We start from the raw sequence: 22,896 nt of genomic DNA, 5'->3' as shown, positions 1-22,896 counted from the left end.
ACATTATATTGTCAAAAATTATTTGTTGGCGTGCAATTCAAATGTATCTACAGAGTTCTATGATAATGACACAAGCCAGTACAAGATTGGGGGCTACTATATGCTATGTATGGGATCGATGATGCCAAGAATAAGTACTTGCATTAATTTCTGGCTTGGAAAATGTAAAAGATATGCTCAAATGTGCCTTGTTTTTCTTCTTTGTGGCAGTGGGAAAAGCAGAAAAGTTAGATTATGTTTGTTGATAAAAACTAATTGATTCGAGTAGTATAGGATGTAGCTTCATGGAAAATCAAAATATATATCAATTTCATTATGATTGGTGTCTATCGACAACATTATTCGATGAGGATAAATCTCTAATTTGAGAGGGAATTGTTCGATGATCGATGCTACATAATTACTACACACACCCACAGTCGTGAACTTGCTAGAAATCAAGAATTATAAATGAAATTTTGATGAAAATATAATGAGATACAAATAAAAATCATCATCATCATTAGTGTTTCGACTCTAACACTAATTGAATCAAGAAAAAATCACTCCCCGTAATTAGTTAGGTCTTGCCACTTCGAATAGAGATATATACAAGGAGGCCACTTTATTTTTGTCTCTTGCATGTGTCCTTTAATCTTCATTATACTAAAGTCTTATTCTTCATAGGTTAAATATTAATCACAATAGCATATATATCTTATCTTGGAACCTGTTCGACTGCATGAAAACGTGTTGCCTTTAATTGGTGGTGATGTAGTGCATGCCAAGACAAATATTTTACATTACCTGGTTGAAATTATAAGCATTCATTCAATTGTTTTTTACACGTATTTTGTTGCCTGTCACCATTAATAAAGAACTCTTTTTTTACCCTTTGCCAAAGGCATCCATGATTAGATGCATGAATTATTCAATTTCAGTTTGCTTCTCCGAAGCAGCCATGTGAATTCTGAAGGTTCATGCATGACTGATCAAATATTTCTAGAAAATGGAATAGATAGTTGAATATTCAATTTTATTTTCATGAATAAATAAAAGTTCTTCCTTTCATTTTCTAGATAATAAATGGGTAGTTGAGGTCCATAATTGTGCACAGTTTAATGAAATTTGTTTCGATAATTGGGATTAAATAGAGATTAATGTAAAATTTAGTAATTATTGATGTGAGTATGGAAATTAAGAAATACATTTATCCAAGAGGAATTTGGTAATTAGAGAGAAATCAACATTCAAAAACTCAATCACATCATTAATTAGGTGCATTGTCTATTGACTGAATAATAGGCATGTTTTTATGTATGACCTACCATGCACAATCAATTTGGGGCAAACTAGGGGTGAATTTTCGCAAAAAGAAAAAAAAAAAACAATGACAAACATTTGAGGTGGCTCCATCCTTGAACAATGAACATTTTATAGTGATGTCATGTCATTAGAACTAAATGAGGGACCTAATTTCTTCTCTCTCTCTCTCTTTCACAAATTGGATCTCGTATCCTTTTCAATTAGGTCAATAATCATAACTTAGTCTTATGCTTAAGATATGGGGAGAGGGACCCAATGCCCTCCTTTTGTTGCTTTAGTTGAAAAGAATGGACACTTTGTAATCAATGACTTCCAGCACATTTAACTATATGTTGTAGCTATGCTTACTTTAAGAAGTTCCCCCTCCAAATTTGTAGTAAAGTGATTCTGCTTCATCTCATGCTTGCAAGATTACAATTTAGATTAGAAAATTCACAGGAGTGGGAGAGATTGGAAAATCCTAAATGAGGCAGGGAAACCAATGAATTGATGTTCTCGCTATTGCTATTTTTCGTGTTGGGGTGGCTCCCACATTTGAGAGCTTTTTGAATCATCATGGGATCTTCCTAGTGGCTAGGCATATAATTCCAACCTTTGAAAAGATATTGAAGATGGTAAAATAAAGTGAGAGTGGATGGCAGAGGTAGTGGCTTTTGATGCTTAAAACACTCCTTTTTCAAAAGGATATCTTCAATTCTATCTAGGAATTAATTTCATTCGAAGCATATGGGAAGAAATTAAAAAAAGAAAGTTTCTTCTAGGCCTCTTTCCGTCGGTTTTTCAATATTTACAAGCAATGAGATATTATTATGTTGCTCCATCAAATAAAACTTATTATGTGTGATGCATCTTCCTCGCTCAATCAAAAAGTCTTTAGCATAAAACACTTACTTACAAACTTCTTTGACGTAAAAATCACAATATGCAATCGATTGAAAATCGGCATGGACAAAGAAAGCCTGATTACTTAACTAGATCTTCTTTTGTTAGAATAAAAGAATTAAAGAAAAAAGAAAAGGAAGAAAAGACAGGTGGCTTCTACATGTTAAGAATATTCATGGGATAATGATGTTCCAACTTTTTGTAAGCAAAATGTACTTTTGTATGTGAGTTTGGAGTTGCCTTTAAAGTGGACAATTTTGCTGAAATTCCTAATCGCCTTGTATCTATGTTCTTACATATGCTATTCAAGCCCATGTCAAGATTACTTAAGTATTTATAATTCACACTATGACCCCTTGCCCATGATGATACCTACTGAATACACATTAATCTACATATATACAACGTTAATATAAAGGAGGGATCGATATTGCTTGCTTTTACGAGGTTCTCTTTGTTCCATTACTTTCGTTGTCTTTTAAGGTGGTTAAAGTAATGTAATCAAGCAAACATAGGGTTTCAAGGTATTGTGCACAATAGGGGGTAATGATGTTGGAGAGTGAGCAATAATAGAGGGAATGAAAAAAAGAATGAAAGATGAGAAGGGGACGGTGGATATGGGAATCCATCTGTCGACATATATATATTTTGCTTTCTTTTCTTGAGGCAACTCCTTTTCTTTTTAATTTTCTTTTCTTTAATTAATCTTCTTTCTCCTTTAACCTTTGATTGTGCTTGAGTGTGGGGGGATGTTAGATTGGTTTGGGACATGGTGGGGTGACTGTTCAATATCTCCATTCACTTTTGTCAATAGCATATGATAATGGTTCCAAGATTTGGCCATGATGGATTCAATTTTGGTTTTGGGGGACCATCTAATTTGGTTGATGGAGAATACTTGAAATTTGTGAAATTTGACTCATCTTTTATATATTCTCCATACATTTCAACCCTTTTCTTCTTTGTGGCCTTTCAAGTATTATTTTTATTTGATCAAATTCGTTTATTAATTAGACAAGATTGGTTATGGTTAGACATTTGGAATTCAACTACGTTTTCCGAATCATTTATTGTGTAATCCCTCTCTCTCTCTCAAAGGGAAGACAATACTCAACTCATTAAATTCATATTAAACTTGAATACATCACTTTCATGGAAAATTTGATACTCCATCCACAAACTAACTTTCTATTGACTTTTTCTTGCCTGTAAATTAAAAAGTACTTGTCCTACATTGGTCCATTCGGTCTGCCCACCCAACTTGAACGTTAAGGTATCTAAGGTAAGCGTGGCAAGCACCAAGAACTTTTTCCATTTGGCAGCAAGAAGATCACACAAGTGATCGATCTATATAGTGCATTTATGATTCTACTTGGAGAAAAAAAAAATATCAGTGGGTATCTTTATATGCATTTAGCTATTAGCTGGATGCAAAAACCTAAACCCTTGTCGGGGCATATGGAGAATATGCTGTATGAACGACACTATATATTATGGTATATATGAAGATTAATTTTCATCCAAAATTGGCATGCGATGGCAAGAATAAGTCTAGCTTAACTTAGGAATCAAAATTACCATCTTAATTATGAGTATTATAAAATTACTATCTACATGGATTTCATTTAAATTTACTATCTCAACAAGGGGATGCCTTCCCCTCGTAAGATTATAAATGGGTTTCCTATCATTTTCAAAAGACTACAAGGTAAAAACATTGTGAGTATGGATAGTAAGTGTAGGTGTTGAAGTAATTAGCCAAATTTGGAGCATTTAGATCCCATATTTATCCAAAATATTGATAAGAAAGTGTAATGATTTTACAGAAAGGTTCTTGTGAAGATCATTTTCTCAAGAATTTCATTTATGAAATGAGTGATCAAACAAATCCCATTACTGAAATTGTTCAATCACAAAGTAATTTTGATAAAAGTCTGTATCTAGAAATTAACTACCGTTTCCATTGGAAGGTTTACAATTTCTGAAAGAAAAAAAGGCTTTGGAATTATTACCTTCTCAATCCTAAACATATTCTAGAATGAGGTTAGCGTTAAGGAATGCCTTTGGTTTTGGTAAACCTCATACTCATTTTATTCCAATCCAGAGTCAAAACCACCCTCAATTTGAGATCCCAATTCTCTCGCCAAATTTCTATTAATGATATGATCAGCATGGGATTTCAAAGGACTTTTTTAGAGAAGAAAAAAAAAGTCAAATACAATCAATTGCTCAAGGGAAAAAATAAATAAATTCCAACACTTAACAATATGCACGCAAGTCACCTGCTACATCTTCTGTATATTATTATTAATTATATATTTATAAGAAATTCAGTCGTGTTATGTTATCAATAACTGACAATAAATATTATATTATATGGTCAAGAAAGAAAATTATATTTATCTGGTCATTTTTATTCATGCAAATGACCAAGTAAGTCTATATTATATTCTATTCAAGTTCAATGTACTTGTTGTGGAAGCATTAATCTCATTCGTTGACAATCAGATAAAAAGAAATCACAGATGTTGTCAAATTTGCCTAATTACAGTAACTGATTTTATCAGGATGTTATGTTCTTAGGGTGGAATTAAAAATATAAAAAAATAAAAAAGATTTTAATTAAATCTGTTTTATAAATAATTTTATAATGAATGTCTGTTTTTAAAATAGAAAATAAAAGCGTAGTACTGTTTTCATTTTTTATGTAAGAACAGTAATTAATGATAATCTTTTTATTTTTTAAGGAAAAACATGCTGGCCCCACCAAATAAGCAACCCATGCCTAGTTGTAAGGAAAAAGAAAAAACACGCGCCAGTTAAAGAAGGGGACAAGGTAGCTAAAACAGGGAAACTGAAATGAAACTGAAATGGGACCCACTCTTGTTCTTCTTGTAGGGTCCACAAACGTGGGCAAACAAATTGTGAATCGTCAAAAACAGTAGACACACTGCTGCAACATCACTAACCCACCTCACACGTGTAGAGCGCGGGACCCACTATCTGTCCCACGTGCGATATTTGGACCCAACCACGATCACGTTCCCTATGAGGCGTGAACCTCTTTTTGCTTCTTTTTTTATTAATATTCTTTTTATTGGGGTGGTTTTTTGGATTTTAGCATTTGCTTACGTGGCTAAATAGCATGCATTTGATACGTGGGTGACTGGCAGATATGCCGCTATTATTATTAATTTTCAGTTAATAAAATTTTAAAAACAGTGATTAACTTTCATGGATGTTTAAATCCCATGATTGCCCCTAAATCTTTTTTATTTATTTTTTCTAAAAAACAGGCCAAATCCACTCGGGAATTTAGAAAATCTAGAAGGGTTTTTGTCTAGGAAGTTAATTTAAGGAAAATAAATAAATAAATAACCAAATAAATATTGTTAAAAAAATTATATTTCTTCCCTTTTTTTTCTATCTAGAAGTCAGTCTTTTGACTTTTTATTTTTTATTTTCTCTCTCTTCATGGCCAAACCTAGAAAACCCAAATCCTATTGTGCCATCATTTATATTGCATGCCCTCTCCCCTCTCAAGCATATATTTCTTGCTCCCTCACAAGACTCTCTCATACATATCTCTCCTTCTTCTCCACAACCAAAATTCACAAGCAAAGAGTTTTAACCACTCCTCATGGCAGTTGAAACTCCTCATATGAGCCTCAATTTCCCTTCACAACTTATCATAAACAGGTACGAAAACATACTCTAAACTACCAAGTTTCTATCTTTTATGGTTATCATCATCAATTTATCATTGTTTTTCTTACATGGGTTTTTTTTTTCACAGGGATCTTGTGAAAGCAAATCAAGCAAACATGAATTTATACAACACCCAGATGGATTCTGGCCTTGTTTTCAATGAACCAGTGCCTGAAACACTCATGTCGTTCTATCAGTCTTCTCTTGGTTGTGACCCAATTTCTGCTGCTAAGGCATCTAATAAAGATGATAGTAGTCTCACCTACAATGTTCCTGCTGTTGCTGCTCCAAGAAAGAGGGCTAGAGACTCGATCAATGATGACAACTTTGATGCTTTTCATGCCTCTCAAAAGACCAAAGTCTCTCCTTTATCTTCTTTTATTGATCACGATATCCTCTTTCAGATCCAACAACAGCAATCTGAAATCGACCGTTTCATTGATGATCATGTAAGTTGTTGTTTTTCATAAATTTTGTGCTCTGGGGTTATTTAAATTTTGATAAAAATTAAAACTTCGGTATATATTGTGCTTATTTTTTATATGAAAAAATTGATTTTCAGAATCAGAAAGTTAGAATGGAACTTGAAGAGAGGAAAAAGAGGCAATCAAGAATGTTGGTATCAGCAATACAAGAAGGAATGATTAAGAAAGTGAAAGAGAAAGACGAAGAGATTCAAAGAATGGGAAAAATAAACTGGTTTCTTCAAGAAAAAGCGAAGAGTTTATACGTAGAGAATCAAATTTGGAGGGATTTAGCACAAGCCAATGAGGCCACAGCAAATTCATTACGGAGCAATTTAGAACAAGTCTTGGCGCACGCAAGTGGTGGCGCTGCCACTCTGGCAGATGATGCAGAATCCAGTTGCTGTGGAAGTAGTGATCATGGGAGGTGCACGTTAGCTGGTGGAGAAGAGGGTGCGGTGAAGGATAAGATGGTAGTGGTTAAGGATAATCTTAACCACAACAGGATGTGTAGAAAGTGTGGGGAGAGGGAGTCAAGTGTGCTGCTGCTGCCGTGCAGGCATCTTTGCCTGTGTACATTATGTGGGTCCAATCTGATTGGTTCTTGCCCAGTATGTGATTCTGTCATGACTGCTAGTGTCCATGTTAACATGTCTTGATGACTAATTGTAGTCACTCTCGGTAAAAACATGAAGATAATTCAGAAAGAAGAAAAACATTATATGTAGTTCATAGGAATTTTTTCATTGTTTCACTTCTACTCCCATCTACTCTTCTATTTTATCTGCAATCAATCCTTGCATGTCAAAATTAAGTTATAGGCTATCCAAATCCATCATATTGCTCTCCTTCCTTGAGAGCATCACTAAATCAGGCTATATATGTGATTGATTGCTTGATTGGTGCTGAATTAGACATCATTTTGAACCCAAGTTTTCTTGATTATTGTTAATATCGGATAGTTAGTGTAATTGATTCTTGGTTTTGTATTATATCCCCTCTAAGAACATGACCCGAAAGAGTAATTGCCTCGAAAAAGGCTAGATGCTAAATTAAGATCAGTGGGGAAGCTTTTATGCCACATCTCATAAGTGGCCTATCAGCTTTTCTTAGCTTAGGGTAAAGTAAAGTGTCGAGCTTCAAATTTCTAGGCTTTTTTTCGTGGTGAATAAAGAAACAGGAAGCAGAAGGGGCAATATTTTCAAGTTGAGTTCATTGTCCAATGACATGGCCTCCTATTAAATTGTCTTTTTGTCCCAAATGGCATGCAAGGTTAAAAACTAAAGTTGGGGTTGCGTGGGATGCCATAATGGCTGGTAGTGTTGTATGTCAAATTAGCATTATTGGCTTTTTTTCCTCAACATCTTCTTCTTCTTCTTCTTCTTCTTCTTCCTTGAATCATACATAATACCCCATCAAAGTTAATTTCTCCAATAGGGTTTTACTTTTACTTTGTGTGGCTTCCTTTATGTAGCCTGATTTCTCCATTAGGGTTCCACTTTTATATGGGCTAGTGGTCCACAGATGAGATGATGGATCCATAGTACTCTTCTCTTTCTTGTTTTCCCTTTATATTTTCTGAGCAGACAATCATTAATTCTTGAACGGTAGTAAAAAAAAATTAAAAAAAAAAAGGGAAAGTATGATTTTAGATGTACTTCCTCTCAATTGAAGTGGACATGTCCCACCACCGGGCTCCACTTTTACTTTTGCACTTTGTAATTTTTTGCTTGGTCCAGCCGGCAATTTTAATTAGGATAGCACATAATTATGTTGGGGAAATTACATGATCATCGTGATCATGTTGGAAAATTAATAATTAGTCAATTAAGGAAACAAGGCGATTTCTTAACAAGCAGGCAGGAAGTAAAACTTGCTTGCAAAACAATCATGTAACGTAATTGGAATCTATCTTAACTTCTAATGTTTGATGATTTATTTTATATAGAACAAGACACGCTATTCATGCTAGGAAGATTCATAAAATAAAATAATTCTATTTGCAATACAAATCCGATTCCATTTGAAATTTTAATATGATCCAGACAAAAACTATTGGTTGCCATTAAGTTGTTTTTTCTAAGACAGAAAAAAAAATATAGAGATAGTATAGGCAAAATGAACATGTTTTTATGTATTATGTTCAAAATTATCACAAAAAAAAATTTATTTTAAATTATTGTACCATCTCTTTAAATATACACTTTTTTCCCTCATGGGATTACAAAATCTCATCAAAATAATGGATTAAATCGATGGAGGATTGGCCACTCATATAAAATATTATATGTGTGTGTGAGTGTGTTTTTTTTTTTTTTGTTAAAATCAATATAAATTTAATCATTAAGGTCCTGTTTGTTTTTGCGTTTTAAAAGTATTTTTAAAAAAAATTAAAATTTTTTTATTTTAAATTAATAATTTTTGGTATTTTTAGATCATTTTGATGTGTTGATATCAAAAATAATTTTTAAAAAATAAAAAAAATATTATTTTGATACATTTATGAATGAAAACACTTTAAAAAACAACCATAACCACACTCCTAAACTGAAGCCACTCTTATTTGTGTTATTCATTAATATATATATATATTAAAAAAAACACCATGACAATTGAGGTAAAACAAATACTAGAAAATTTGGTTCCTATGAATTAAAACAATTAATAGCAGGGAAAACATTATGTATCTTAACCACGATTGCAATGAATTCTTTGAATATAATTGATTTTTTTTCTTACACAAACCAAGTTCAAGCAATATGTTGTTCTTAGCTCTCTAATTGATCGATGGAGAGGTGGAAATTAATTTATTAATCCAATTTTGGAAATGTAAACAGTCTGGAAAGGTATATTTTCACTTCACACAAGATCTAGTTTGTGTGGGGGGCAGGTGTTGGCATTTAACCTCAGCATCGCCAAGTGTCAAAGAGGACATGACACGTCAGATATTAAACACTTTCATAATTGAGCAGGCCCACCAATTGTACCGGGCATTACAAATATATTATTATTATTATCCAATCTTCAATTATTCCCAATTCACCGTGTACTAGCACATTGAAATATTATATATATCTTTAATTAAATTATTTATTTCTTCTATTAAAAATTAAAAAAAAATATGCATAATGTGGACATGACACGTCAGATCCAGTTTATGTTTTTTTTCTTATATTTATTTCTTCTATTATTAATTAACAATTATAGAATATCAAAAGCTCAAAACCTCTCCATAATTTAAGACCAACAGCAGTACAGCACTACTCATTAATTGAAATAACAAAAGCAGCAATTTAGAAAAACTCAACGCTATCAACAGGAAAGCAAGAGCTAGCCTGCCCTCGATAGCTAGCAATTGAGCTCACAATCTAGCTATAGCGAATTTTAAAATAGCAGTAAAATTGCTTAGCCCACTTTCTAGCATTTGGCCATATTGGAGCAGGGGAAGGTGGTGGTGGTGGTTCAGGTCATGAACCTTAGAGAACCCTTGAAATACGCCGAGAACCTGCACAAAACGGACGCTAGTGGGGTGCCTGTGTGGTGGTTGCCTTGTTTGGTCTTGTCTGTCGGCACCTGTTTAATAAAGTAAGCAAAAAGATCAGTCAGCCATGTCCTATTTGCCTTCGTTCCTCCTCAAATCTTAAAATCTCCTTGGCATTCAATGGAGAGATAGATGCTGCCAAAGAGGGTGCAAAGCCGACAAATACGTGGTTTTGGGTAATACATATGACACGCACCCTTTAATTACTTTAAATATTTTTTAATTAAAAGTATTTAAATCAGTATTTACTCGATTAATTTTAAAAAATTATAAAATTAACAATGAAGTAATCCTTTAATAATCCTAAAATAAATAAATAAAAAAAACAAACTTAAAATCTTACTGATTAATTAAGCTGCTCCTAATTGTTTTGGTAACAGGGAAAATAACCTAATTGATTTTAGTTTTTTTTTCCTAATTTTTTCTTAATAATGACAAAAGGTTATGGGCCCAAGTGATAATTCTTGCTTTGTCATTGTATAATTGACACGTGTAATCACTATCATGGTGTAAAATGCCTGCTTCCTCGTCCAAGTCTTGTCACATTCTTGACCCTTTAAACTCTTGCTTGCTTCTGTACAGATAAATATACATTAAACATTTGGCCCTTCTAGTTTTTTTGGCAACCAAAAAGAGTCGTTTCCCCATGACAAGTACTCCTACCTACATGAACCATGGCGCCTTGCTTTTCTTTTTCTACTTATTTCAACCTTGACAAGATGCTGCTCTCCTTCCTTTGTCCAACTAAATTATTGCTTTCAAGGTGAGTTAGCGGTGCCATGCTATTCATATCATTAATAATTTAGCTACCCACACAAAGTTCTTGGGTGGGTTGTGATGGTGGGGTGGTCCTCGTTGTATCCAAAAGCCATCACATGTTAAGAAATAATTGAGATTAGGTTAACTTGATCACACTAAATCACTTGTTAAAACCATAGGTCTTGTGATTAATTATTATAAAGTCAATTTGCTAATTTGATGTCACAAATTTGATCCCAAGAAATTTTTATTTTTTTATTCGAGGAAACTCTACTCCCCAGAAAGCGTACTTTGTGGGTCCAGGTGAGTGAGTAAAATCCCGGCTGTCCCAGGTTCTTATAAAAAATACACGCTCTGACTCGAACTCGAGACCTGCTATACAAATTCCAAATTCTTTATCATCACGCTATGCTCCTTGAGAACGATGCCAAGAAAACGCTAGCAATATTGTTCCAATTAATAGAGGCAGCTTTGCTTCATTAACAAAACAAATCCAACTATGTCAATGTGTTTGTGGATCAATGCCACCTACCCTCGTTGATGCCGTCTAGGCGGCCTAGACCCACTTCCTAAATTTCCCATCCGACTTTCCTAGGCAGATTCATCTCATAAAACTTTCTTGTTGGCAAGGCAAGACTTAAAATCAAAAGATTGCTAGTTATCAACTCTCACCATCTCTATAATACAATGGATTGCAAATAGGGGGAAAGGTGGGAGTTATCACATCATTAGATTTGAATAGAAACTTCCGGTGTCATTGTCTTTTAAAAAAATTCAAAGGTGTCCTTTATTTGTTAATAGTTGGTGTCAACTTTATTAATAGCATGAAGCAAGGTGAATATTACTTTTTTTAAAATAATTTTTAATCTTAATTTATCAAAATGATTTTTTAAAAAATATTATCTCGATGTTTGATATTTTTTCAAGAAAAAACCTTTCGTGTTACTTGAATCCGCCTCCAATGCCATGATGGATGACCTAATCACCATAAAACTAACAAAATTGTTTATGGAACAAAAGTGAAGCCATCCTATGTATCATTTTCATCACTTGTGTTTGTTCTTGCTTTTATCTTATCGTAGCACCACACCACACCACACCCACCTTGTTTGTTTCAATCAAAGTAGTTCCATTCCATCCTTTGAGTCCAAGTTGAGATAAAAGAGTATAAAATTCGCCAAAATTGATTCATGGGGGTGTGAGGAGGACATGAAAGCAACATTTGATGATGGAGATTTGGGCTAATGGGACCTACCAAATTGAGACCTTTTGTCCCTCTATGACCGGCATATGATTTTAATATTGAAGAGCATCCTATCCATTTAGGGTTGCAAGTACATGCATCCATTAATCTATTTCTAGCTTGCTCATTTCTCTTCAAACTTTATCATATTAGCCAAAGAGAGAGAATAGTATCTTTTCTTATCTTAAAAGCACGTTTTGTTTTTAATTATGTAATGGATGATTGATTCCACACAATCACATTTTGATATTGACCCATTTGCATATCTTATAATAAATAATTAACCCATATTTTTTTTTTAAAAAAAGGAGAGAATAGTACCTCAAGGCAAGTACACTTCTTGCTTTGAGAAAAAGGGAACTTCTTTATTTTATTCATGTCTAAGCCTAAGAGATCATCGAGAGAGGTTCTTCTTTGTTCTAGTTAGAACTTCAAATTATTCTTTCAAACAATTGTTCCTTTAATAATTAATCGACGCCTTAGCCCATTTGATGTGGCCTACCCCCGGCACCTATGCGCATGTATCACACGTATATTAGGGTATGATACATGAAGCCAATATATTTTATAGGTCTTGAAATGTGGAAATTACAAGAAAAAATAATAGAGAGATGTTGACCCAATTCATAATTTGAACAGGCATGATCGTCCAATTTATTAAAAAAAAAAAAAACCCTTACAAAATCAATCCCTCTCATCAACATGCTATTCTTTTCTTGATTTATCAAAGAGTTGATTGATTCCGATTTGGATTAGACAATGGAAGGTTATTCTATTTCTAGAACTACCTGAGATGATGTTAACCTCTCACTTAATTACCCCATTAATAATTAAATAATATTGGTGAAATTTTACATAGAGAAGAGTTATTGCCAGCATTAGTCTTGAACGAAGTTTGACTGAGATTTATTTAAATGGTCAATTCTTTTACCAACAATTAAGATTAAATTTCATTTTTTAAAATTGTGGGATATATTAGGGATTATTTCCACTTGTAAAACTCTAGTTCAGAAATGCCTGGGATTTCAAGATCAAGTGATGTGGAAATGATAGTACATCATGTTACACACACTATTCGGAAAAGAGGGGATCAAGGGAAAGTGGGGGCAAGAGGACAAATATGAACAACTTAGCGTAGGGCAAGCTTTGTCACAACTACTCATCGATATCATCATCGCTAATAATAGACATCTTTACTATCTGGACAACCACCGTAGCATATCCCATTAATTTGTGATTTTATACCAAATATAAAACAAGGACATGAAGAAATCAATCAAAAGTCGTATATTGGGTCCATTTTTACACCACACCGAAAGGCAATCTCAATTTATTTTGCAAGGTTCTTCATTTTCCTAGCAAGCTCCACGCACCCCATTTGTTACCATGCCCCGTAGCATCAACTTGTAATTGGATGGCCTTGGATTTAGATGTGAATCGTGAGAGGAAAGGGAGAATTACTAGGTGTATATATTCTAAGGATGGAAATATATTGTATCCATTATTTATCTCTCTTTTTTTGTGGTTGGACCACATGAAAAAAAAATTAATGATATACGGAAAAGGATCTACATCCTTTATTGGTGTGTGAGAATTCTTGGTAATGACATCTATTTTCATGGACTAGAAGCATAGCAAGTAGTGGGACACGAGGCCATATCTATTAATTGTCATTAAAAAAAAAAAACAAGAAGAAGAAGAGGAAGAGAGAGGTGTATGTCAATTGGCCAAACTCACACGGGTTGGCTGGCTAGTAATCGACAATATAATCGTCACTATTGGCAGCTACTACATGCACCAGTTGCCGACCCTATGAAAGGTTACGAATTCAATTTTATTTTTTGTTTTTCTGATTGACAAACCTCCTTCAATAGAAAAGGGAATAATCCCATCTTCTTTCATTGTATATCCTTTGTCATTGTTTACATGCCATCGTTCATGACGGTGGCTCTAAATTTTTTTATAAATTAAAGATTAATCGGAAAAATAAAATTTTTATTAGAATCGTCATCAAATAATTTGAGAAAATTAGAAATCTCAAATTAAATATTAGTTTTAAAGATTCAGATACTGGGTTATAAGTTATAATTAAGAGAAGGTAGACATCATTTTTAAATCATCCTTTCAAGTGAAAAGTTACATTTATTTGGGCCTTTTTATTTTATTCAAATATTATAATATTTTGAGCTTATTAACAAAAAAAAATTTAGAGGGTTAATTTCGATCTCTAAAAATAAAAAAAACATCAAAAAATAACATCAATTCCTAAAATTAGAAGACTTGTTGAAATATTGATGTTTAACCTTAAAAATGAAAGTCATGTCCAAGTTGCAAAAAAAAAAAAAAATGGACATAATTCATATTTGTTTTAAAACTTTTGACATCAATTTTTTTTTTTGAAAAAAAGAAGATATGTCGATGAATAAAGTTTATTCTTGAAAAAAAAAAGATTATGTTGGAATTGCTAAAAATATGCATAACTCATATTTTAGAATTGAGATTTGGACCCACGCACGATGATGAGATAAACTGGATGTTAGACTCACATCGTCATTTTTCATTATATTTATTTCAGATAATTTACAAAATGCAAAAAAAAAATACAGAACCATGTATAAAAAACAAATAAAATTCCCTAAAATTATCAGAGTGTCACTGCACAGGAAAAGGATCGAAATAGCCTTGAACTTCCCTGGAAATGATGAAAATACCCTTGGTGACGCGTGTAGCTCGTGTGTGGCCACTGTTGGAGGGTGGGATTTTTCTACAAGATTGCAGGCTGAAGGGGTAGATTATGGTATAGCTCGGTTAGAGGATTCCGATAATGGTGGTGGCGGCTGCCATTGATGTCTAATGAGAGAGAATCGACGGTTTGAAATTTCGAGTGGCCGAAGACATCGCGACCTTTTCTCGGTAATATGAGGCGGATAAGTCGATAAAAACCACTTAGGGTTTGCTCTCGAGGAGGATATGAGTCTTTCTGTGGTGTTCCGACAGCTTGATGTGGCTGGAGTTGTGAGATCTGAGGAGAGAAAGAATTGCAGACGAGAGGAGAGAGAGTTTCTAAGGTTTGCTACGGTGAGGACGCTAGCATGGTAAGCCGGTGCACCTGGATCTTGTGGACCGCTCGATCACTTCTGAATTAATCATTCGGCTATGGTTCACTTTATTTGAAAATTGATCACACGATCTTGAATGACAGATATTAGCTTTGGTGTGGTAAGATACACGGGATGCTTCGTATATCTGGTTACGTGGCAATATAGGATCAAAAAATAGATTTTGTTAAGGGTGATTTAAGGGTTGAGATGGATTTAGATTTTAATTTAGTATGGTAAGCCGTATTATATTAGATCTAATTAAGAGTTCAAAACTAATACTATTAGATCTAACAATTAAGATATTTTTAGTATTTTTAGTATTTTTTTTTAAATTAATTTCTTAAGAAATTTTTTTAAAAAATCAGTTATTAAACTGGCTACCTTCCTTTCTTCTTCTTTTTTTTTTCAAACTTTTAAATGGTTTTTATAGCAGATTGAGATACGACATTTATATACAGAAAACATAGCAAAAGATACGGAGCCATCTTGAAAAAAAAAAAAAAAAAAAAAACTTGCACCAACTACTTCGTTAAAAAAAATAAATTTTATGCAGTTAATTTTTGTTTTATTACATATAATAATAATTCAAGTGAAATTAAAAACTCAAATCAAGTTTCAACCGCTAAAAATCAATTTTGATTATCAAAAAATTAACTTCAAACACCGAAAAATATTTTTTCACTTGTATCAACCCGGTAAACCTGGTTTTGACAAAAATAATAGTTTTTTACCCAAAATGGCTTGAAACTCATTTTTTATCCCGGTTGACATGGTTTGACTCGTATTGACCGGATGGACATGGTTTTGACCCAAAACATCCTAAAACTCTTTTTTTTTTATCTAGGTTGACATGGTTTGACCTCTATTGCCCGGTGGGATCGGTTTTTACTGAAAATGATAGTTTTGATCTGAAATAGCCTGAAACTCATTTTGTATCCCGATTGATATGGTTTGACTCGTATTAACCTGGTGAACACGATTTTGACCGAAAATGTTAATTTTGATCCAAAATGGCATGAAACTCATTTTTTACCCTAGTCGATATGGTTTGATCCGTATTGACCTAATGAACTCGTTTTTTATGGAAAAATGTGGTTGACCCAAGAAAAATATATTTTTAAATTTTAATTTTTTTTTAATTTTTTTGGATTTTTCTAAGAAGAATAAAAATAAAATAACATACAAGAAAATTTTATAGAATCCAAAATTGGATTATTACATTTTCAATGAAATCATGAGGTGTTATCTCCAGGAGTGTTTTGATTTGCGAAACGACCAGGGGGGGTTATATTAGACTAATTAATCTTCAATTTTTAACTAATGCCTTTTATTATCTCAAATCACTTCAATGTCTATTATATATATATATATAGCCAATCAAATAATTAGGAAGCCAACCACCTCATGTCTCCTTCGAATTGAGAGAAGTTTTAATACTGTAAATAAACTAAACCCTATTTGCTTGCTTTGCCTTAATTTCTTTAATGTCATGATTGACCAAGAGATAGAAAAAAAAAAGCAAATTAAAATGTCAACATCATAGAATCACATTCTTATGCCAAGTGTGCGGATCCTTCCCCTCCCTCCCTCCTAAACCTTCCTTTAAAATTCAATTATGACAACAAGAGGGTAAGATTTTAGATTCAATGCCCATACACCACGCATCATGCCCTATTTCAGAAGGAACCCTTTAAAAGCAGAGTCTTGCCTCTCTTGATAAACATTTACATATTAATTAGTTGATGTAACGTGCAATGTACATTGCTATTGATTATCTTTGACATTACCAATTATGCATTCTACACCACAAACAAGGGCACTTAGGCATTAATTGATAGTAAGAAAATTCTAATTAACTTAAATAAGTCGATTTGTGTGAATGCGAAAATGAAAAGTTGGAGATATAATTGGTGTTTTGTTCGACTTCAAAGGAGGCTAGCTGTGGAATAGTATTAACTTTTTTCTTTGACAAAACATGGCCAAATCAAGAGGGCAACAGCTTAACAGGCTAGCATGACAAGCTATTAGCTCATCTAACTTTGGTATGCCAACTCCTCGCATCAAAATTTGTACTCTGAAAATTGACATAGCACAATACAGCCCCACCAATTTTATTTGTCAAATCCTTCATAATGGGCCCCAGGGGACACAAAAATAGGATCCCAGTATCTAGGCCCATGTCTTTGTCCTTAATCTTTGATTAGGGTTAGGGTCCACTGTTATATATATATATATATATATATATATATATATGAAAGAGTGCCATTGAAGTAGTCTACTTCAAGATTTATCCATGTCCCCTGCACCCGCGTGGGGTTTGAAGGGGATGGACGATGGAGAAAGCCAAGCATAACTTATGGATTCAATTAAGGGCAATGGGCCCAAGATATGAACCCTAACTTTTGTGATGCATGCTGTATAAATTAATGAGGGTCTAGGGCACAAGCACCTAATGGTCCAGCACCTTAAAAATGATGTTGCTTCCTTTGTTCTCTCAACATACGTTTCCCTCTAAGTTAAGGACCCCCATAGTCAAATTAATGACAAGTTGTCAGAAAGCCAGCCAGCCAGCCAAATACATCTAAGAATCATGACTTCTTGCATTTCTAATTTTTGTTAACTTTGATGGTTCTTGCCATTGGTTTTACTCTAGGGAAATGGATATTTGGTAGGGATATAAGGTAGTGGAGTAGAACCAAAGCTAGTGTTGATATGATATTTGAGAGGCATCATTCATTTCATGGCTGAGTTAAAAAGCCACTAAAGTTGAAGCAATAGAAAGTATAAAACTAAAGAAAAAGAAAAGTAGCTAGGGAACCGATGGAAACCCTTTATTTCTAGGGTTTTGAAGATGGTGCACATCATATTCTCCCACTAAACCTTATTCCTTCTATCCCGTTGATTAGTTCTTGGAGATTGCAACATCAAACCTACATGTATAGTGTAAAATATTAAACCCATTTTGGTAGGAATGATTATGTCTTGCTTTTTGAAGCTTTTTAAACCTCAAAGTTTTGATATATAACCAAAATATAACCTCATAATTCTAGTGTGTTTTTTTTTTTTTTTTTTTGAGAGAGAGAGAGAGTGAAACCTTATTCCATTCGTATTGGGACTAGTGGGTGCCCATGACATCTAGCAGAACTGACTTTTCTTTGTAGAGGAGCAGATAATCAAGACATTGACATGGTACAATTTCAACTTTCAATTTAAGAATAGTATAAGAGATGGATCAAGAATTATATACAAGGGAACACATTAGTACTATCTTTTTTATTCTAGACGTTGAACTTTCACTTTCTGCTTTTGAAGTCCCAAAAGATGACCTAGTGATTTTAATTTTTTTTCATGAATGAGCAGGAACAGCAAAGTGGATGAAATCGAAATCTTGGGTGGAACTACCGAAGAACCATGGATGGATGTTGAAGTTCATAAAATATAAGATTGGTGTGGACCATCATAACCCATTTATACTTCATGGGTTAAGAGTCTAAGCACATTTGTAGACTATAATAGCTGTAACCTAGCCAACTCTTGAGCTAGATTCTAAAATTTAGGCAGAATCGAAGTCACTCTGGCTATTAGATGCCCCTTGTTTGTACTCGGACCGATAATGTCCATCCATCTCTAATATCGTCTTTCCTTTTGTCTCAATTCTCATGGTCTAAAAATGCAAGGAGAGGAGGGTGAATGGGGCAGAGGAGAAGTGGGGGCATTACTAGCTGTGTGGAAAACTTTCCATGCCAAGGACACTCTAATATCATTAACAAAGCAAAAGGAATTTTTCTTTTTTTTTAATCTCTCCATCTCTAACTGGGACTTAATTTCTATTATCTAAGAACTATAACAATTAACCATGTCCAGGCTAGGATGGTTTGATCTTGTCAGTAAATATTCTTTCTGAAGGGTTCTTCCCAACGTTGTTAATTGCCTACAGGTAGCTAAGAACATGAATACTGCGTTCTTTGTTAGAAAAATAGAATTATACGTTAGCCAAAACCCACATAATCTCATCACCTGGTTTGTGTGTGTGTGTGTTTTGTTTAGATTTGCAAACAATAATCTTCAATTACCATCGTCTATTTGGATTATGAATTGTACATTACTGGCCTTGAAACCTTTTTTTTTTCTTAAGTTAGATCTCCTGGTTTACCTTCCTATAGATTTTGAGACTGCATCGTTTGACATAGTTAATGCCATTTTGACTTCAGCGGTAAAGATTAATACCATATTTGTTTTTATATTTTTAAATTAGTTTGATATGCTTTATTAAAAATAAATTTTAAAAAATAAAAAATATTAATTTAATATATTTATAAATAAAAAAATATTTTAAAAAATAACATCTACTAAACTATTTTCAAAAGAAATTGCGAGATGTTCATCAAAACATTGATTTTTCAAGACTGCAGTGTATAGGCCCAAATAGCTAAAGCAAACTAATTCCATGATCATAAGACCCAGTGTCCTCAGCTTACAGGCCTCTACAGAGAACCACTTAACTGGTAGTGGACCTAGCTTTGTCAACCGTTACTCTCTTTTTGTGTTCTTGATGAGCCACTGCCCAGCCATTTTTACATCCTAAATGAATTTCTCTGTTTCTTTGCTTTTTCTTCGCTGTACGCATTATAAATCTCATCCCCCAATCCGTAAATACGAACTCTATATAAACTTTTGATTCATTATAATATTTTTAAAAGACTATAATACTTTTAAACTATTTAGATTCTAATACATGTTTTCAATGTAACTAGAAGGCATGTTTGCGTGCTACCATGGGTTTACAGAGTAAATATATCTGAAGGTATTATAATTACAGATTATCGCTAGTTAAGTAATGAAAACCGAATGTGTGTTGGTAATCAAAAACTTAGAGACCGAATAAAATATATAGAGTTAGCATTGTATGATTTCATATACAATATTTAAAACTAATTTATTCACTATAACATTAATTTCTTAGGACACAAACACATTCAAATATAAATACAACAAAACTATATTACTATTTAAAGTAAGGACGTTGTTCTTAATTACATACCTGACAAAAAAATAATTTAAATATTTTAAAATTTCTTAACATTCAAGCGATATAAAATATAATATCAATACTTCCAATACAAAAATTAACTTAAATAAGGATTTTCATCTATACATCTACTTTCTAGCTCGAGAGTGCGAGGTACCTAACAATATATTTATATAACATGTGAACATTTGGTAAAAACTAGAAAATTTACACTTATTAATAATACACAATTTAAATAAGGACTATTTGAAGCATACACAATAATATACACACTAACTCATTAAATGAAGTACTTATCGTCAATATATTAATTTTATTTAAATTTTATTTTTTTGTCAATCCTTTACTAGATATCTAATATTATTATTTGTATTAGACCCAAATCCCTTAGGTTTTGCAGCCCCGCCTGGCCCAAGAACACTTGGGCAGGCGTCCAGACCCAAGGCTAATGAGTTCGGTTTCCAGACCCAACTATTTATATTATAAATATTATTATTTTTATTATAATTACTATTAAAAATGTTATTATTTGTATTATAAATATTATTAATAAAATAATTAATAAAATTTAAAAAATATTTAATATTAACCATAAATTTGATTTGAAGAGTAAACTTAAAAATTATTATTATTATTATTAAATTAAAAAAAATTATTATCAAAGAAAAACCATAAATTTATTTTTGAATAGATTAAAAAATATATGAACTTAGTCAGAAAAATTATATATTATTATTAATATTATAAATATTATTGTTGAGTCTGATATTATAATCAGATGCAAAACTTTTAGATTTTTCTTTGTTGATAAACTCAACATTTTTAAATCTTATATATTTTTAATATTTTTTATTAAAAAAAAAGTTACCCCAAGTTGCGGGACACAACACCTAACTAGTGTGTATGTGTGTGTATTAATACCATTTAGTTATAATCAGATCCAAAACTTTTATATTTTTCTTTGTTGATAAACTCAATACTTTTACATCTTAGATATTTTTAATACTTTTTATTAAAAAAAAAGTGGCCCCAAGTTGCGGGACACAACACCTAACTAGTGTGTCTATATATATAATACCATTTAGTTATAATCGGATCCGAAACTTTTAGATTTTTCTTTGTTGATAAACTCAATATTTTTAAATCTCAGATATTTTTAATATTTTTTATTTAAAAAAAATTACCCAAGTTGCCGTACACAACACCTATCTAGTGTGTGTCTATATATATATAATCATTTAGTTGTTTTTCTTTTCAAACAACCTTTGATTTTTTATTGTAAACGTGCTTGAGGGCTCCCCGCCCCCCCCCCCCCCCCCCCCCCCCCCCCCCCCTTTTTTCCGTCTTCTATCATTAATTTAATAGATTTTTACAGAGGATTCGATAAACAACAAAAAAAAAAATTGTACTTCTCAGCAATTTCATGATATTTTCAGCTATTAGAGATAAAAAGCTTTGAATATTTTATTTTTAAATATCTTAGACTATGGATGTCACATCCGTCCAATTCATATAACGTAAGATCATTTTTTTTCTTCTAATAAGACGAAAGAGAGAGTAATTAGACCAATATAAATAGAGTATATTGCCACACTATGCCTCGAAATGCATAATTGAGATGCAATAATAGTTAATTAAGACAAGCATGGCTAGTGCAAGTATTCTCATATGCATAATAATAGTACTTATTAAAGTGGAAAAAGGAATATGGGTGAGTTGATCTTGATAATCTTTTTGAACTTTTTTAATGTGATATAATAAGTTTTATTTTTCTAGTTAGAGAACAACATCTTGGAAGTAACGTGAAATACATTCAAGGACCGGCCGACTTAGATAAATATCTAATATGTTTATCCATCAAAAAATTTATTCTGTAAATAGTTTTAAAAAGATATGTTGTTAATTTTCTGGACTTGGAATTTATATATATTGATATTGTTTTATATTTAATTTTATTAATTAAAATAAAATAATAAGATTGAAATTCAAAAAATTTATCTATCAAGATTTCGATACTTTATAAAAAAATAATTGTAATTCAAAAACTTAAATGGGAGGCACAAATATTATCTTCTCTTCTGAGTGTGTTTGGTATTGCGGTAGCTGTTGTGGTTGTGGTTTAAAAAAAGTTGTTTTATAAAAAGTACTTTTAGTTGTGGTTGATTTGAAAAAATAGGTGTTTGGTTAAAACTGTGGTTAAAATTAAGGTTGAAGAAAAAATAGTTTAATGTGTTTGGTTAAGAATGTTTTTGAAATTGAGGTTATAAAATAATTTAAAAAAATATAAATTAATATTGATAGTTTTTAATTTAAATATTGTGGATTTAACTATTGCGGTAACATTATAAAATAAATCATACTTTATATATAAAAAAATTTATTGTTTTATTAAACTATATACAATTTCGTTATGTAGAAATTTTTTCTATCAATAACAATCATTATTATATAAAGTACAAATCTGTAGATACAATGATTTTATCGCCACCCTAATTCTTGTCAAATCCTCGTCATCCCATTATTTATGCACCAAAATTCAGGGCACTGAGATTGATTCCAATATGGGTATTATCAAGTCTCTAACCCTTTTAAAATTGAACGGTGCCTAATTATACATTATTAATTAAGTACTAAGCCGTACCTAATTATTCATTATTAATTAAGTACTAAGCCGTACCTAATTATACATTATTAAGTACTGAGCCCTAACTAGATCAATGTTATGATTTATGATAAAATGACGGCATGAAAAGGACTAATTCAGTTCTTTAACGATGGATAGATACCACCACCATCCAAGATCATTGTCAGTGTGCGGCATGGGTTTTGCCGCATGGTAGATCAGTAGATATTAATATCGAGCA

General features: G+C 32.4%; 1 protein-coding gene across 1 annotated transcript; it reads left to right on the top strand.

Annotated features, from left to right (window-relative positions):
- Positions 1 to 5,703: 5,703 nt before the first annotated feature.
- On the top strand, positions 5,704 to 7,113 carry LOC7457634 (BOI-related E3 ubiquitin-protein ligase 1). The gene is made up of 3 exons (XM_002322321.4): positions 5,704 to 5,886; positions 5,984 to 6,344; positions 6,458 to 7,113. Exons 1-3 carry the CDS (start codon positions 5,828 to 5,830, stop codon positions 7,016 to 7,018), a joined length of 981 nt encoding a protein of 326 aa, XP_002322357.2. The 5' UTR covers positions 5,704 to 5,827; the 3' UTR covers positions 7,019 to 7,113.
- The last annotated feature ends 15,783 nt before the right edge of the window (positions 7,114 to 22,896 follow it).

Source organism: Populus trichocarpa, chromosome 15 (assembly GCF_000002775.5).
Source record: "Populus trichocarpa isolate Nisqually-1 chromosome 15, P.trichocarpa_v4.1, whole genome shotgun sequence".
Classification (NCBI taxonomy): Eukaryota; Viridiplantae; Streptophyta; class Magnoliopsida; order Malpighiales; family Salicaceae; genus Populus; species Populus trichocarpa.
Note: the sequence above shows the minus strand (reverse complement) of the source record. Positions and strands in the feature narration are given on the sequence as shown.